This window comes from Acomys russatus, chromosome 1 (genome assembly GCF_903995435.1).
Source record: "Acomys russatus chromosome 1, mAcoRus1.1, whole genome shotgun sequence".
NCBI lineage: Eukaryota > Metazoa > Chordata > Mammalia > Rodentia > Muridae > Acomys > Acomys russatus.
Window position 1 is genome coordinate 86,050,318 of NC_067137.1, and position 17,809 is coordinate 86,068,126.

A 17,809-nucleotide genomic window follows, 5' to 3' on the forward strand; every position below is an offset into this window, starting at 1 on the left:
TGGGGCACTTCAGGGCACTACAAGGATGAATGTGTGGCGCTATAAAGCATTGCAGGGGTGAGTTGTGACACTGCAGGGCACTGCAGAGGTGAGTGAGTGTCTGGCACTGCAGAGGTGAGTGAGTGTCTGGCACTGCAGAGGTGAGTGAGTGTCTGGCACTGCAGAGGTGAGTGTGTGGCACTGCATATGGTTCTTGCTGGCTGTGGGACAATAGGAATTTTTTTTAATATGGTAGTCTGAGTTTTGTAATGAAAGTCAATTCCTACTAATATATAAGTTGTGCCAGTTACTGCTATTAATGAAATAATAGCTGCATGGGAAAAAACAAATGTTGCATATAAAAACACTTGAGATGCTATGAAGATACTTACTTTGGGTCAGTGAGGTAGCTTAGTGGGTTAAAGCCACTTGTGGCCAAGCCTTTAACCTGAGTTCAGCCCTGGCACCCACATAGTGAAAAGAGAAAACCCACTCCAACAAAATGCCCTTTGACCTCCATGATGTGCTGTGGCACGCCCATACCCACACATCCATATATACTAAATAAATAAATAGTCATATTCCTTAGATGTTTAGTACATGAAACTAACACGCCACTTATGCTCCATCCTGGGCATAAGACATGAAAATAAGCACAGTTGTGTTTTCTGTTGTCATCACAGAATGCATTTTTCCACAGATGTTAGTTCTTGGTTAATTGATCTCTGTGTGCTTGAGAACTGAAATGTTTTGAGTCACTAGTAGGAGAATCTTGGTTTTGTTGTTGTTTTGGTTGATTGGTTTGTTGGCCTGAACACCAAGTTGTTCTCAAGGACTGAACTGAAGTGAACTTTTGACCCAACACTAAAATACTCTTGGACTTTAAATGCAGTTTGATTTTTGTTTCTCTTGTCAGAATATTAAGCTATTTTTGTTTTGTTTTGTTTCTATGCTTACTTCTGACATTCCTCTAATCTATTGTGTGTACCAAAAACAGATAACCAAACTACCCAGTGACATTTTTTGTTTTGTTTTGTTTTTGAGACAGGGTTTCTCTGTGTAGCCTTGGCTGTCCTGGACTCACTTTGTAGACCAGGCTGGCCCTGAACTCAGTGATCTGCCTGCCTCTGCCTTCCTTAGTGCTGGGATTAAAGGCGTGCACCACCATGCCTGTTGGAAATTTTTTCTAAATGGAGTGAATTTGTGTGAGTTGGCCGGAGCACCTGTGCTATGAACGGAGCACCTGCGTTGTATCATGCAGACTCCGTGAGGTGCATGGTGAGCTGGCAGGCAAGGGCAGGCTAAGCGGCAGCCTGGTTGCCAGAGCATAGCAGAAGACCTTGCTTTCAGCCGGGAACTTCTCTCTTTGCCTCCTTAACAGAGTTCCAGATAGTTTTTCCAGGAGCTTCTCTTAGGAAGGGTATCGCCCTTGGCTGGGACCACGCCAGTCACACTTAGGGTCAGTTCTAACGAATGGTGGGCTGGAGAGATGGCTCAGAAGTTAAGAGCACCGACTGCTCTTCCAGAAGTCCTGAGTTCAATTCCCAGCAACTATATAGTGGCTCACAACCATCTATAATGTAATGCAGGCCCTCTTCTGGCCTGCGGGTGTACATTCAGGCAGAGCGCTGTATGCATAATAAATAAATACATCTTTTTAAAAAGAGAATAGAATGATCTGTTATCATATGTTTACACAATTTTAGTGAGTTCAGGAATAGAAACTTACTCTAGCGAATCAGATCTGAACACCACAAGCATGAAAGTGCAGGCACCTGTTGGTCAGTAGCATAAGCGTTAAGGAAAAAAGGTGGCCCTCTCTTTCCTGGGCCTTTAACTTCTCATGTGAGCCCACTGACATTCTCCAAGCCTCCGTTTTCTCGTTTCCAAATGTGTCAGCCAGTGTTCCATGTCTTCAGGTTTTCACAGCTGCAGTGAGGTGATAAAGCTTGAAATCTCTTTGCAGACACAAAGTATTTTAAGCAGAAGGTGGCAGGTGGAGAGAGAAGGTGCAGTGAAGGGAGCCAGGCTTTGGGAGCGCCTGAGGAGTGACACAGAACAGGTGACCCAGGAGGGAACCAGCGGTATGCTTTGCCTGCCTCTGCTGCTGCGACACACACTTAGGGGTAAAGGCTGAAAGTCAGTGTTTCTAGTATCCTCTTAAGATGTGACTGTATTCAAAACTGACACAATGGATTAGAAAGATGAAGGAGACAGAGGTAGGGAGAGATGCTTCCCCAAACCAATCCATCCCAGTGATTGGCATATGTCCATGTGTCCCTTCCGGTCAGTCTGCACGAGATGAGGAACTGATTTCTGTGTGGCTGATCCAACAACGCTTAAAAAAAAGCACAGGTGCCTCAGATGAACTGGCCTGTTGTATATTTCAGTCTGGAGAGCCAGGTACTTACCAGTTTTAATACTGTTTTCAAATAGACCTGGGACCAGTGTGAAAAGAAAATCGAGGAGCTGAAAAGCAGGCTGCAAGTTCTGAAAGCACAAAGCCAAGATCCTCTTCCCGAACTCCATGAGGACCTCCACAGAGAAAAGGAGCTGATTAAGGTACTGACAGCTGAGCCAGTAGCCAAGATGACCACCCAGCTGCCCTCTGCGCACTGAACATGTTTGCCTGCCTCTCTGTTTTGTGATCAAGCTAAGTGTTCTGGTCAGCTGGGAGAGATTTTCCCTGCCTTCTGTCTAGCGTCATTCTGGTCTCTTAAGGTGTTAAATTGATGCTTCATGTGGTCCTTGTGTAAAGATGAGAAAGGCTTTTGCAAAACGGTATATTGTAGGCTCTTGGGACAGTTCTTCATGTTCTTTTCATCAGTGTCTTCCCTGTAATGTAAGATCTGGCCTCTGAGTTTTTAAAGTGTGTGTGTGTGTGTGTGGTGTGTGTGTGTGTGTGTGTGTGTGTGTGTGTATGCACGTGCATGTGCACACATACATGCCTGAGTGTGTATTTGTGTGGAGTGCAGGTAAGAGGACAGCCTCAGGAGTCAGCCTTTGCCCTCCACCTTCTTTGAGGCAGGGTTTCTCTTGTTTGTTTTTACACTAAGCGCTGCAGACTAGCTGGCCCGTGAGCGTCTGCAGGATTCTTCTATCTGCATCCCATGTCACAGTCTCATGGTAGGAGTGCTGGGATTACAGGCGTGTACCACTACACCTGACTTGGGGCCAGGGATCTGAAATCGATCGGCAGGCTTCCACGGGAAGTGCTTTTACCTACTGAGCTGTGTCCCTGACCCTGAGATTACTTAAAAACAAAAACAAAACAAAACCCTGCTTATTCTCTGACTAAGGGATCTTGTCTTTGACAAGTGAGGTATGACTTAAAAATTCACACTGAAACCCTAGATTAATAACATTATTATGCTGTTAATTTTGATACTAAATTTGCTATTGCCATCAACAAAATCAAAGAAATCATTCTCTAGAATAAAAGGCTATATCAACATAAAAAAAAATTCACATTGAAAACCAATAGAGTTGAGCTCTTCTAATTATGTGTAGCATGTTTACAGAAACCCTCTGAATTGTGTCCTGCCTAATTAGCAAAGGCTCTTGGACATCAAAGGTCTTTGCAGTAGATGGGGCGGAGCTGTAGGCAGGAACCAGGATCCAAGTCAGGACCTTCCATGTCTCTTTCCTGTCCACCTGTTTGGTGTTTAAGAGACTTTTTGATAATCTTTTAGAATGGTCTTTTAATTTTTTTTTTTTTTTTTTTTTTTTTTTCCTTCAGTGACTAGGGATTGAACTGAGAAAAATAAATCGTCTTATACTGGAATCTGTGTCAGAAAGTAGTACTTTTCTCCCTGTATACATTTGTCTTTGTCATAAAAATTTCCTAATTTTGAAGGCATAACAAAGAGCATAGAGACTGGGCATTGAAGGACATCCCAGTAATGAATCCCAGCACTTGGGAGGTAGAAGCAGGTAGACCCGAAGTAAAGTGTCATCCTTGACTGCATAGAAAGTTCTAGGCCAGCTTAGGCTAGGCAAGACCCTCTCTCAAAAGAAATCAATTAATATAAAATTAATGACATGAGAAAGGGGTAAGGCTATACCTTGGTGACAGAGTGCTCACTTAGTGTGTACAAAAAAGGCTCTTGTCAGCTTCCTCCCCAGTGTCACAAGGATACAGAAAACACAATAAATGGCTATTGTAGTTATCATCCAGGTAAAGACATGAACATTTTACATTTCCATTGTACTTGCCCTTCCTGGTGGTCTCCACAGCTCTGCCCCTGCTGTTCACCATCTAATGCATTTATTTATTGTTTTAATACATAGTTATAGCATTCTCAATGGAATAACTGAGTCACTGCCTTCTGGTCCTAGACTACCTAAAGCAGCCCCATACTGTATAGCATGGATGGTGCAGCATTTCCCTTATAATTCTACATCAGCCATGTTGATTCCCCTTGCTGCTTTGTCCTCACTGCTGCTAGTATGCACCGTATGAATAGCGGCCGGTTTTGATGTTAGATAGTTTTCAACCCTTGTTATTCTGGGGTGTAAGATAGTATCTCTTTGAAGATTGTCGGTTGAACTCTCTTCCTGTCTGTTGCTACTTGCTGCTTTCCCTGACTTTTGTGTCTGGCTGTTTCTGGCCTTCATTTGAATATGTTGCTTTTTTTGTTTGTTTTTGTTTTTTGGGACAGGGTTTCTCTGTATAGCCTTGGCTGTCCTGGACTCACTTTGTAGACCAGGCTGGCCTCAAACTCACAGGGATCCACCTGCCTCTGCCTCCCGAGTGCTGGGACTAAAGGCGTGTACCACTATGCCCAGCTTGCTTATTTATTCTTAATACAACTTCTCTGTTAAGTACATACTTAATAAGTATCTTCCATTAGACAGTTTCTTTCTTTTTATGTCACTGAGTGAGCAATAGATTTTGTAGAAGTTTTGTTTTGGGTTTTTGCTTTATGGTTTTGTTTTGATTTGTTTGTTTGTGTGCTTGAGACAGGGTTTTGCTGTGTAGCCCAGGCTAGTAGCAAATTCTTGGTCATCCTGCTTCTACCTCTCATCGATACCCAGTGATTTTGTGTGGCTTTAATACAGGAGACTACGTGAATATTTTCCTATATGATTGTGTCCTCTTTTCTATAGAAAATCTTCATTTGTAGCTCATAAAATAAACCTTTATATCTTCTCCTGGATTTTCCTAAATTCTCCTTTTTAAATTCACATCTTAATTTGCTCAGGAATTGATGTTTGCATATGTTTTAAGTGAAAGCCCACTTTGAAATGTTATTCCTGCAGATAACCATGTAGCTTCTTGGACCCATGCCAGATATCAAATTAACATATAAACAAGATTTGCTCCTCCCTCAAACTGCCTTTGGGGGGGGGCATCTGAGCCTTGGGAGGTAGAGGCAGAAAGATTGGGGCTTAAGGCTTGTATCAGCTGCATAGACAGTTTAAGGCTAGACTGAGCTATATCAAGTTTAAATTGAGATGCCAAAACTAATGAGAGAATACAGTGTTGCTCTCCACTGATACGCAGGGATTTTCTTGCGTAAAGTCTAGAAGGCTGTGCTGACTGTGAAATAGAAGCCTTTAAGGGCACCATTTCCCCAGGTGTCACACTCCTCAGCCTCCAACAGAGTCCGCAGATTTTATTGGCTCAGCCCCACTCATCAGTGGAAACAACTGTGGCAGAGATCCACAGCTTCATCCAACCAGTGACCAGATTGCAAACAGACCCCAGGTGACTGGAGGCCTGCCTAGGACAGTGGATAGCATCCCTGAAGAGTCTGTGGGCGTCCTCCCAGGCTGAGCCCTACTTCCTTCATGAAGCTACATGCCATTATGGCCAAGGTTGTGTAGGAAATAACAGCACACAGACACACAGACACACACACACATCACACGCATACCATACACACACACACACACACACACACGCCACCCATACATACTCACCATAAACACACAAGTTGAGTGTCCCTACTTCAAAAACCCCCCAGACTCTGAAATACGAAGTACTTCTAGTTCCAAGGATTTCGAATAAGGGATGACCTGCTGACATGTAATGTCTCTTTCAGAGACTCTAACTAACATAGACTCTAGCGATACCATTGGTTCTCAACCTGTGGGTTGTGACCCCTTTGGAGGCTGAACCACCCTTTCACAGAGGTCACCTAAGAATATCGGAAAACACAGATATTTATATTATGATTCATAACAGTAGCAAGATTACAGTTATGAAGTAGCAATAACTGAAACAGTTCTAATTGTAAGATAAGTTTTGAATGATGTCGTCACATGGTTCTAAATTCAGAAGGTCCATCGGATGTATGTTAAATTCTTTCTCTTATCCATTCCTTGCCACAGAAACAACTCATTTGTTGCATATTCTTCCCAAGATAGTCCGTCCATGTACGAGCGTATGCATGTGTACTCATCTTTTGCTGCCTTTTTGTGCGTGTGTGTGTGTATATTGTGTGCACGCACTGATATGCATGTGCACGTGGAGACCAGAGCTCAGTGCTGAGTGTCGTCTTTAATTGCTCTCCACTTTATTTGTTTGAGACAGGCTCTCTCACTGAGCCTGGAGCTCACTGATACAGCCAGACTTGCTGCCTAGCAACCCCTGCCATCCTCGTATCTTACCCTCCCTGCTGCTAGGGAGGCATGCACCATGACGCTTGGCTTTTTCACGTGGATGGTATGGATCAAACTCAGATCCTCACTCTTGCACAGCAAGCATTTACCAAGTGTCTGCCCATTCCCTTTAGTTCAAACGTTAGTGCAGGAAAAACAACAACAACAACAACAACAAAAAACCAAAAAACAGGACTTGACAATCTCGCTATGAGCGAATACCATAGGGAAAGGCCTATGCTGTCCTGTTGCTGTAGGGAATCCAGCCAAAGCCTGGTAACATGCCGCTGTATACAAACAACTTGAAGACTTACACCATGCTATAGGTGTAACTAGAATCTTACAGACAGTTTTGCAACACAGACTATTTATCAGGCTAAAATAAAGGAAACTTATCTGACTGATTTATTCCCTTTTGCAACCGTCTTCTAACAAATCTGGGGCATTTAACCTTAAAGACTTGAAGTGTTCTTTGGTTGAATGGTTTTTCCAAGGGAGGGGGAACCCAGAGCCTGATGCATGCGAGGCATGTATTCCGCCCCTGAGATACACTCCCAGATCTGAGGCATGTTTTCTGGATGTTTCTACAAAGGTGATCATCAGCTTACACACTAGACCTCCTTGTATGTTGTTTGATTGCTCATTTGTTATTCTCTTAACACTTGCGAACATTTTAAAGCTCTCAGCCCTGTATGGTTATACAAAACCTCTAGTCCCAGTTTGGGAAGCCAAGGCAGGAGGACTACAACAAGCTGGAACCCAGCCTAAGCTACATAGTGAGTACCAGGCTATTCATGACTGCACAGCAGGACCCCAACTTCCATGGAGCCCCGAGTTCAATCCCCATGACTGCAAAACCAAACAGATAAACAACAACAAAAAAGTTATTGGTACAAACTGCTTTCCTTTCATTCATGCATCTTGATTTGATATCTAAGGATTCAGTGTGCAGGTGGCAAGTGCCGTGACAAAATGGCCATGGTCAAAAGCATAAGAAGAAAAAAATTTATATTTCAGAAGTAGTGTTGTCATGGTCCCTGCCATTCTGTCAATACAGTCTCTATTGCACAGATACATGCTAACTACATAGCTACGTTGTGTATGTCTGTGTGCGGGTGCGCGCGCATTGTAGGGAGGAAAGACGGAACAGACAAGGAGAGCATAAAGCAGGGGTCCGAGGGTGGGAATGTTGTTCAGTAGTTGAGTGCTTGAGATTAAAAGTATGTGTCACCTGGCCTGGAAGTTTCTTACTTCCTATGAAAACTTTGAAAGGTTCCTTTGAGCCACATTATGAAGTACAGAGAATCTTAGCAAATCATGCCACTATAGCTTTTAGAACACTGAAAAAGACATTAATCAAGAATTAGCTCCTCTTTACGGTAGCCACTCTTTGATTGATCCTCTGGTATGAACGATACAGTATCTTCCTTCTGATTTCAGCTGGAGGGCAGGAACAGAGGTCTGGAAACTGTGCCTTACATACAGAATCCTAAGCACAGTTAGAACCTTGTAGGCTCTCTCGAGGGGTTAGGGCTGTTTCCTTTCACTCCTCTGTAGTGAAAGGATTTTCTTGATTAATTGCTACAATTCACTGCATCTGAAAATGACTTCATTTTTAAAAACTAGCTGGAGCTCACGGTATAGTGCAGCGATGTAGTCTTTGCCTAGCTAATGGGAGGCACTAGGCTGGATCTCCTGCCCATGAAAGAGTGAATGAATGAATGAATGAATGACAATGAAATAGGAAGCTATCTGCTAATTTATCTGTGCCAATAATCAGCAAGCAATTTTCCTTCCATTGTATTCATGTTTAGAAAAAAATCCTTCCAAACAGAACTTGTCATTTTATGATGACCACGTTTTGAATGTGAGACTTTATAAGACATAGTTTCTGGGTCTTAATCCAGAAACTTGTAAATTTTTGCTTTTCTTCCAATATCCATGCTGTGCCTTCTTAAAGTACAGGAAAGGGCCTGGATGACTTTCCAACAGAATGAGTTTATTAAATTCCAGCTACCTGAAGGGATGAGTTCCAAGAGAGCAAAGACTGTCCCCTTGAGGGAAAGGTGACTGTAGGCAGCTTGGCAGGGCTGCGGTTTGCGGCTGTTTCTCATTCCGAAGGTCCCTCCCCTTCCCAGGCTCCCCTCCCCCCGAGCCTAATCAAAGGATTAGCCTACAGGTTTGGAAACAACAGCCGCTGGAGTTGAAGGCATTTTCCCCTTTTCTCCTTGTGTTTAAATGCAGGAAGTGGAGAAGTCTCTGGCTAACTGGACGCACAACTTGAAAGAGCTTCAAACTATGAAGGCCGACTTGAGCCAGCACATCCTGGCAGAGGACGTGACGGTTCTGAAGGAGCAAATCGAGCTCCTGCACAGACAATGGGAGGACCTCTGCCTGAGAGTAAGTCAGTCAGCCGCCTACCGGGCTGGGGAGGGTTGATTGAACCGTCCCAAGGCAGAAGGAAAGAAGGGTTCCGGCTTCCTTGAAACAGAGTCTCTCTGGCACCAGGACCCCTGTGTCTCTGCTGGTTCCTTTAGGAAGCAGCAACCCGTTTAAACAGATTTGACCTCTTTGTTTCAACCGCTCTCACTGTGCAACTTTGCACACTTCTACTGAGTTGAGGGGTTCTTTGTTTGTTGTTATTGTTGTTGTTAAAATCACCTTAAGCTGGGATGTAAACAAGGATCGTACTTGTGCCATTTCTATTCTGTGGCTTGCATAGTACCAATCAGGGCATATTAGGAAAGAGCTCTTTGACCCCTGGGCCAAATACCAGAGCCTTGATGCCCACAGGCAAGGAAGTAGTTATCTGAGAACCAGGCTTCTCCTGCATTTAGATGTTTAGTCCTAAGAGCTCCGGGTTTTTTGTTTTGTTTTGGCTTTGTTTGTTTGTTTGTTTGTTTTAAACTCTGAAGTGATTGACTCAGCAGATCACTTCTACTGGATAAGGATGGAATTGTGTTTAGAGTATTACACAGTTCAAGTCTATGACAGGATCAAGGTGGAATTAAAGGGTTCAATTAATCTTAAAGACCCTTGGGTTAAGGAGACATAATTCTCAGGAAAAGTTAATTCCTTAATCTCATTAATTTTTTTTTGTAGGAATGAATTTTGACATTTGTAAATACCTGTGGTCTAAAGACACTTTTAATTACATTTTGGAGTAAATACACTTTATCAAAAACTTGATTTTAGTAGTTACTACGTACTCTGAGTGTCTGTTAAATTGTTCTAATTCCTGTTTGTGTACAAGACAATACAATTAAAATCATACACAATACATTTAAAGTCCTCTAAGGGTTAAGGAGGGCTCAAAGCACATACCCCCAGATGGTCTTAATTGTTACCACTGTGGACTCAATCCTGCCACTAAGTGCTAGGAGTTTTAACAGCTAGAATAAATACATTGCTGGAGGAATGGGAGCAAAATGCTTGTTTTTCTAGGGATAGATTTTCGGGCCTTTTTAAACACACTTGGCTGAGCAGGACACAGAAGCATTTGGTATCTTGACCTCAGTCTGGAAGAGCAGAGGTTCTTTTGTACACGGTGAGAAAAATCTCTGGGAGTGTAGCCGCCTTTCCCCTTTCTATAAAGTACAGTGCTAAACCTGCCAGAAGAACTCTTAGTTACCGTAGGTAAACTACCCCATTTAAGAATTCAAAGATTTTTTCAGAAACTGAGAATAGATGTACATTTATAAAGGCTAGTTTGTACTTTATTGATGTAAACTTAATTGGTAAATTGTAGCTCTCTAAGGACAGTGGTGTGAGCATAATAGAACACTGGCCGTTTAAGGGGCAGCCTGCTTGCTCCAGACCAATTTTTGGTGACAATTTTACGGTTTGCAGACAAAACTGCAGTGTACAAAAACCTACAGTAACGGCAAAGCATATTAAATGAATCGTTTTGGGCTTTATTTGTTTGTTTAAATGATCAAAACATTTTTACTACACTTAAACTTTGTGGTCCATTTGCATTATGAATGATTTTTCCCCTAATGTTGTGATCCGATGATACTTTTAAAAACAAGTTAGCAGGACACTGCCTTCTTGATATAAAAAAGCTTTGGGCCACAAAATGAGAAGTGAGCGTGGAAGAAGCAATCAGCGAATGTGTTACATTGAAAGAACAAGGAAAACAAAGTGGACCGATGATTCCTGATGTACCTAACTGTTCTTGTTTCTGAGTTCTAGGCTTGATAGTGTTGAATACGCACAGTGTGAAACACCGTAGTTTCATCTTTGGTTAGCTTTTATGGCAGTTACCAAGGATGAAAGCTTTAACTTTTGTTAAAGCTGAGTCTGAGGTTTTAAGAGAAAGAAACAGGTTTTAGAGATGCTGGCAAAAGCAAATGGCATTTGTGTTTGTGTATGTGAGTGGGGGGGGGGAGGTGTCTGGGAGGGTTGGGGTGCCTCTCTTTTTGAGGGCCAAGGGATTTTTCCTTCCCTGCTATACTCAGCTTCCAAAATGCATGTCTTCCCTAGGTGTCGATCCGCAAGCAGGAGATTGAAGACAGACTCAATTCGTGGATTGTATTCAATGAAAAAAATAAAGAATTGTGTGCTTGGCTGGTACAGATGGAAAACAAAGTCCTACAGACGGCAGATGTTAGCATTGAAGAAATGATTGAAAAGTTACAGAAGGTAAGTGGGGGGGCAGGGGGAGGGGCCCAAGTGGGTGCATAGAAAAGGGCAGGGCTCAAAGGGTGGGGCTCAAAGACCCACAGTGTCACAGGTGTTTCTAAGCACAGTGTATATGCTTCAAGGGACTATCTTTGATCTTTCTGAAGGAAGAAGTGAAAAAGATGGGACGTATGAGCCTGTCATAAGTGGATGTGGTGCTGAGGAGGGCAGCTTCCCCTCAGTTGGGAAGACTAGTTAGTGTGAAGTAGAACCCAAGTCAGAGAGGAGAGCAGCCACAGTGAGGCTTGTGACAGAAGTGGTCACTTGAGCATCGTTGTGCAGTCACCCAGAACACCTCTCCTCTCCGTAAACCCTGGGAAGCCTTTGACCTCAGGCTGACTCCGTTAAATCCAGTTAGACTCAGCTCCACATTTATGAGGGGAAACTGAGGGGTGTTTTGTTAAGAAAGAACCCAATGGGGCTGGGACGTATGTAACCCAAGGGGTAGAGTTCTTGCCTCGCATGCACGATCCTTGGCACTGCAAGGATAAAGAAAAAGAAAGTATCCGCAGCCAGGCATGGGACCACGTGCCTATTCCAGCCCTCGGGAGGCTGAGACAGGAGGACCATGAGCTGCAGGCCTGGGCTACGTGGTGAGAGAAAGTCACTGCGGCCTTAAACACTTCGTAGTCACCTAGCTGACCACCACACCTAGCGTCTCATAATTTGATTTGAAAAGAGGTCCTAGGAGGGGTGGTCTCATTTAGAAACGGTCACTATATGCTAGAATTAATGTGTCAGCCATCTAAATATTCCCGCCTCACTCTGTGTAGTGGGTACTACTATCTGGTGTAGCCATTCCCTGGAGAACTGTGTTGACAAGTACAAGTTTTCTTTTCTTTTCTTTTTTTTTAATTAAAACTTAATCCCAGCACTTGGGAGGCAGAGGCAGGAGGATCGCTGTGAGTTCGAGGCCAGTCTGGTCTACAAAGCGAGTCCAGGACAGCCAATGCTACATACAAAGAAACCCTGTCTCAAAAAACCAAAAAAAAAAAAAAAAAAACCACTAGTGTAGCCAGCATGGTAATACATGCCTGCAATACCATGACTTAGGAGGCTGAGGCAGGAGCATTGCCTAGAGTTCAGTATTGGCCTAGACCCCAGTGTGAGACCCCTACCCCCCATCTAATAAAGTGAAAACAGAACGGATAGTGTGTTAAGAGAGAACCCTTGGCTGGAGCGGGACTGAGCTGGTTGGTGGTGATGACGCGGGCCTTGTGCTTTGGTGCCCGCCAGGACTGCATGGAAGAAATAAGCTTATTCAATGAGAACAAGCTGCAGCTGAAGCAGATGGGCGACCAGCTGATCAAGGCCAGCAGCAAGGCCAAGGCGGCTGAGATGGAGGACAAGCTCAACAAAATCAATGACCGCTGGCAGCATCTTTTTGATGTCATTGGATCGAGGTAAGACATTTCGACTGCTGAGCTGCTATTGTCCTTGTTGAGAGCTGTGTCTAGCTATGTTCCCCAGCCTGCCCTTGGACCATTCCTCCCTCCTCAGCCTCCCAAGAAGCCAGGGCTGTAAGCCTTTGCCAGCATGCGCAGCTGGATTTGTTTTTTGTGGGTTGTTTTTTTTTTTTTAAGATTTATTTATTATTATGTATACAGTGCTCTGCCTGCATGTACACCTGCAGGCCAGAAGAAAGCATCAGATCACATTATAGACGGTTGTGAGCCACCATGTGGTTGCTGGGAGTCGAACTCAGGACCTCTGGAGGAGCAGTCAGTGCCCTTAACCTCTGAGCCACCTCTCCAGCCCATGGATTTGTTTTAAACGAGGGTTGGAAACTTAGTTTGAAAAGAGATCCTAAAGGAGACGTCTCGTTTAGAAAGTGTCACTCTGTGTGAATCTTAATGTGTCCCCCATGAAATTATGCCTGCCTAGTCCTGCCTCACCCTGTGTAGTAACAGCTGGGGGGTTCTTGGCTGCCCCCACAGCAGGGGCCCAGTGCACACTTGAAGAGTCCTTTATAACTATGCCAGGTCCTTGATGGGCACCTGGTCTACTGGAGAATACAACTTTGAGTAGTGGTCAGCATCTTCTGTTCTCTAGTGCCATTTTGTCCAAAATAGAGCTGGTAATATTATCTCCCACCAACAACCAATGGGGATGCCCAAAGTTTCTAGAAAGCTTCTGTTTTCAAGTCCTCTCCCTTCTCCCAAATCCACACATTTTCCTATTGCAACCCGGTCTTCGGAGGCATCTGCCTCTGGCCCAGCACATGTTTTACAGGACAGTGTGCTCAGATGTGAACATGCGTATGATAGGGAGTTTAGAAGACAGCAGTCTGGGGGGTGTGCTAAGATTTGGAGAGTGGTAAAGAGTAGGATACTGCTAATGACGCGGCATACCCTTTACCTCCCTGATCACGGGAAGCCATACAACAACCTGATTAGGTCAGCAGAGGCAATTGCCAAGTGGCATGAGCACAGCATCAGTTACATTAATGGGAGTGGATATCCAGCAGCAGCAGAACCGAGTGTATGGAGCATTAGATCCTGACTTCTGAGAGTGGAGGGCGGAGACCAGGGAAGAGCTGGCATCCGGATGGTCCTGAGTGAGGGTGTGGAACTCCTGACGGTCACTGCGGGCAGCGGCAGAGACCCTTGTTATGAGCAAACAGGTGTGACATGGAGCAGGAGAAAAGCCACCCAGGAAAGGACAAGAAGCCTCATTGGATCAGGGAGATCAGAGCCTTGGAACGTCAGCCACAGATTTGGCCTCCTAAGTAAAGCCTGAGTCCATCAAGGTCTCTCTCAGTGGTGACAAAGTTTCCTAAAGGAAGATCTAAGGGAACTGTCTCGAGGAAGAGGCTGGGCCGAATTCAACTTCTCTCAACGACCATTTGAAAAAGAAATTTACGGGAACTTAGGATGGAAGTGAGGCTTAAGATTTGAGCTTTTCCTGGCTTTCCCATTTATTCACCGTAGAAAGTTGAGTATGTAATTTAACTTTTCTGCGCCCATTTCCAAGTCTTCCAGATATGTCCAGCAGCGCACCTGAAGCTGCTGCACACAGTTCAGATACGTGTGTTGCTCATTTGACACAGGACCAGGAAAGCATGTAGAAGCCTCTCTGTGGACTAGTTATCCATGGTACCCATTGTGAACTGGAAGCAGATTCCCTTGGTTATGTTTAGGAAAGAGAAGGTGTTCCTCTATGAGGCCAGCGATTTGACTAAATTATTCCCATGGCCGGACAGGCGAGGTGGCTCACTTGGTAAAAAGCACTTGTCGTGCAAGCCTGATGACCTGAGTTTGAACCCTAGAAGCCAAGCAAAGGTGGAAGGTGCGCGCGCACGCGCGCGCGCCCCCCCCCCCCCCCCCCACACACACACACACACACATACACACACACAAATAAGTTTTAAATACCATATTTTTCAGACTATAAGATGCATCTGATCATAAGACGCCCCCAGTTTTTAGAGAAGTAAAACAAGAAAAACAGCAATTGGACCATAAGACGTACTCTAATTTCACCCTACTTTTGGGGTGGGAGCAAGTGAGTCTTATGGTCCAAAAAATATGGTAATTATTCTCAGGGCTGAGAAACACTGTCCCATGTGTCTATTGAAGGAATAAATATTCCAGTTGATGAGAGTAAGAGCCTTTCCAGTGGGTAAATTGTGGCTTTGCTGTTATCATCTTTATGTTCCAAGTCAGCTTGGATACGTGACACTGATCAAGGGTGTGATGACATCACACCTGCTCATGGATCATTCAGGAGTAAGACCCAGTTTATGTTTCCTGAAAAGGGAAGGAGTAGCATGCATTCTGCAGGTATGTCACTGGGGAGTTTAGCAGGCTGTTGGCTTCTCTGCTTTACTGGCTGCCCGTCTCTGGCCAGTTCCTTGGTAGAAAAAGAGATAACACAGTGGCTGACAATTCATCAGCCTTCTTGGACATGGCAGGTGGCAACAACAGCAAATATCTTGACTGCCAACTGAGTTCTTAGCAGTCTGCTTTGTATGTGCGATGTCACCTCATCTTTGTTAGTACACTTACCTATGGGGAAGGGATAAAATGATTGCCACATCACATGTGTGGAGGTCTGAGGACAACTTGCAGGAATCTCCTTCTACCACGTCGATCCCAGGGATAGAATTCAAGTTATTAGACTCAGCAAGAACCACCTTCACCTGCTGAGCTGTCTCTCCAGCCCTCACCTAATTTTCAGTGTAATTCTGAAAGGTTGGTACCATCATTATAGATAAAGAAACTGAGGGCTGAAGTTAAATAACCTGCTCAAATGCTCAATGCAGCCAGGATCTCAACTCAGGCAGTTGCCACCTCCCCCCTCCCCCTCCCCCCTCCCCCTTTAGACTCTTCTAGTTAAAAACACACAATGAATAGAACTCTGTGAGTTCTTCACCACAGGCCTAAGTTAAAGTTGAAGGCTTGGCATGGGGTTCAGAACTCTAAAGCCCACTAAACCAGATCTCATTCACTGGTCAAAAAGAAAAAAACAAAACAAATAAACAAAAAAATATTACTTTGGGTTTATTCTCAACAAACTTAAAAATAATTAGGGCAACATGACGACTGGTTTCTATGGTTTTGGTTTTGGTGTGTTTTTCCAGACAGGGTTTCTCTGTGTAGCCTTGACTGTCCTGACCTTGCTTTGTAGACAAGGCTGGCCTCAAACTCACATCAATCTGCCTGCCTCTGTCTTTCAAATGGAGGGATTATAGGTGTGTGCCACCACACCCAGCGACAACAGGTTTCTTAAAGCTACATTGCATCTGATCATTTCAAACAACTAGGCTTCTGGTGGTGGTGGAGGCTGGGGAGTGGGGAAGCAGAGCCATGCTCTTCATATAGGCTCTTTAGGCTCTTGAAACAACACTGCAAGGTCAGTCTGCACCTTCATTTACAGAGAGGGAAACTGCAACTCAGAGAAAGGAAATGACGTCACTGTGGAACTCCTGCTCAGGGCTGGAACAGGAGCCAGAGTCCGTCTGTCTCACTGCACGAAGCATCTCGAGAGCATGCTCAGCTCCTGCGAGACGTTGGCTTTCCAAGGACTGTATTGACATTTTTCTGAAACCTAGAACTTGATAGTCAGGTCCTGTCTACCAGAAGACAGTGACTCTGAATGCATGCAGTGGCTTCAGCAGGCATCCTAGATTGCCTCAGTGTCCCACGTCTGGAGATGCTCCATCCACAGGTCTGGGTGGGGCCAAGACCTTCATTTCTAACATGTGCCCAGGTGTGGTGCCAAGGTGTGGTGCTCCTGATGGCTGCAGTATTTGAGAAACACCTGAGCAGTGGGGTGAAGTAAATCGGTAACTTGTGAGTGAGTCTTGAGCCCTAGTCTCCACACTGAGAAGCCATGCACAAGCCCTGCCTCCTGCCTCTTGCCTCTTGCCTCCTTAGCAAGATGCTTGTGAGGACTGAGGCCCAGATGGAAGAGTGGCAGGACAGTCAAGGGTACTGCCTCTATGGCATCCAGTGTGGCCATCCAGTAACCACAGCAGGAAGAAGAGGGCTATGGCTCGAACCACTGTCTTCTCCATTTAGAAAGTGTTCAGCATCAGCAGCATCCTTAAAGCAAAGAAGCTGAAGGTCCATCTCCTGCAATAACCTAACAAGGGCTGGGGAGCCCCCCCCCAAATATATTACTTGGCTGAACCTAAATACAGGAGGGGCAACCAAGTTCTTAGAAGTTGTTTTTCAGAGCCATCCATCTGTAGGGTCCTCTAAGAGGAAGTGCAGTTACCTCAAAACTGGGTGGGTACAAGACACAGAGATGCACAAAAATGAGCCAACAGGGACCACAGCTCCAAGAGGGCCTTCCTAATTAATTTTCAGTGGGACTAAAGTCAGGGGGTGAGAATTTGGCATCTTCTGTTTTATGAAGCAGGAACTGTGACCACAGGTCACCCCGTGTCATTGGTTAGTCACTCTGGATATATTATACTAATGTATGTGTGTGTGTGTGTGTATGCATGCATGTATGTATGCATGTATATATGCATGCATGCTTGATTGTGTATCTTGGCAGAACCTTTCCAGAAGATCTAGGGTGACGGCAGGTACCCATAGTGCCTGGATAGCTCTCCACCTTATATTGAGGCAGAGTCTCTCACTGAGCTCCAAGATCGTAGGTTGGCTAGATGGCTAGCCAGTGAGATCTTGCAATGCACCTGCCTTCTTGCCTCCCACTCACCCCCATCCCCAACCTAGGGTTTACAAGTATAAATAACACCACACTCAGCTCTTACAGAGGTGCCGGGGCTCTGAAGGCAGGTCTTCAGGCTTGGGTGACACACACTTCAGCAGCTGAGCCTAGGGTGGGGCCATTTTTGAAGACTACTTTTAGTCCTGTGGGTGAATGATCTGGGGACTGTTTCCAGAGCCTGAGCGAGCTTCCTCGGAAGATTTGTGCCAGCCGTCTCCCCTGTGAGAGCATCATTCGGGATTGTTTTCATTTTGCTAGCTGTCAGTTCAGAGGACAGTGTTACTATTCTCTTGAGCAACTCCTCCATGGTATCATCACGAATGGGCTTAGCATCCTTATGCTATTGGACATCCTTACA

The 17,809-nt window shown here is 44.7% G+C and overlaps 1 protein-coding gene across 1 annotated transcript in view; it reads left to right on the top strand.

The window, feature by feature from the left end:
- Window positions 1-17,809, top strand: part of Syne2 (spectrin repeat containing nuclear envelope protein 2) — a 316,624-nt gene that overhangs the window by 265,303 nt on the left and 33,512 nt on the right. Inside the window, exons 96-99 of the mRNA XM_051147456.1 lie at window positions 2,416-2,541; window positions 8,830-8,985; window positions 11,071-11,229; window positions 12,505-12,671. Coding sequence (XP_051003413.1) covers window positions 2,416-2,541; window positions 8,830-8,985; window positions 11,071-11,229; window positions 12,505-12,671 — 608 coding nt within the window. The remainder of the gene's footprint in view (window positions 1-2,415; window positions 2,542-8,829; window positions 8,986-11,070; window positions 11,230-12,504; window positions 12,672-17,809) is intronic.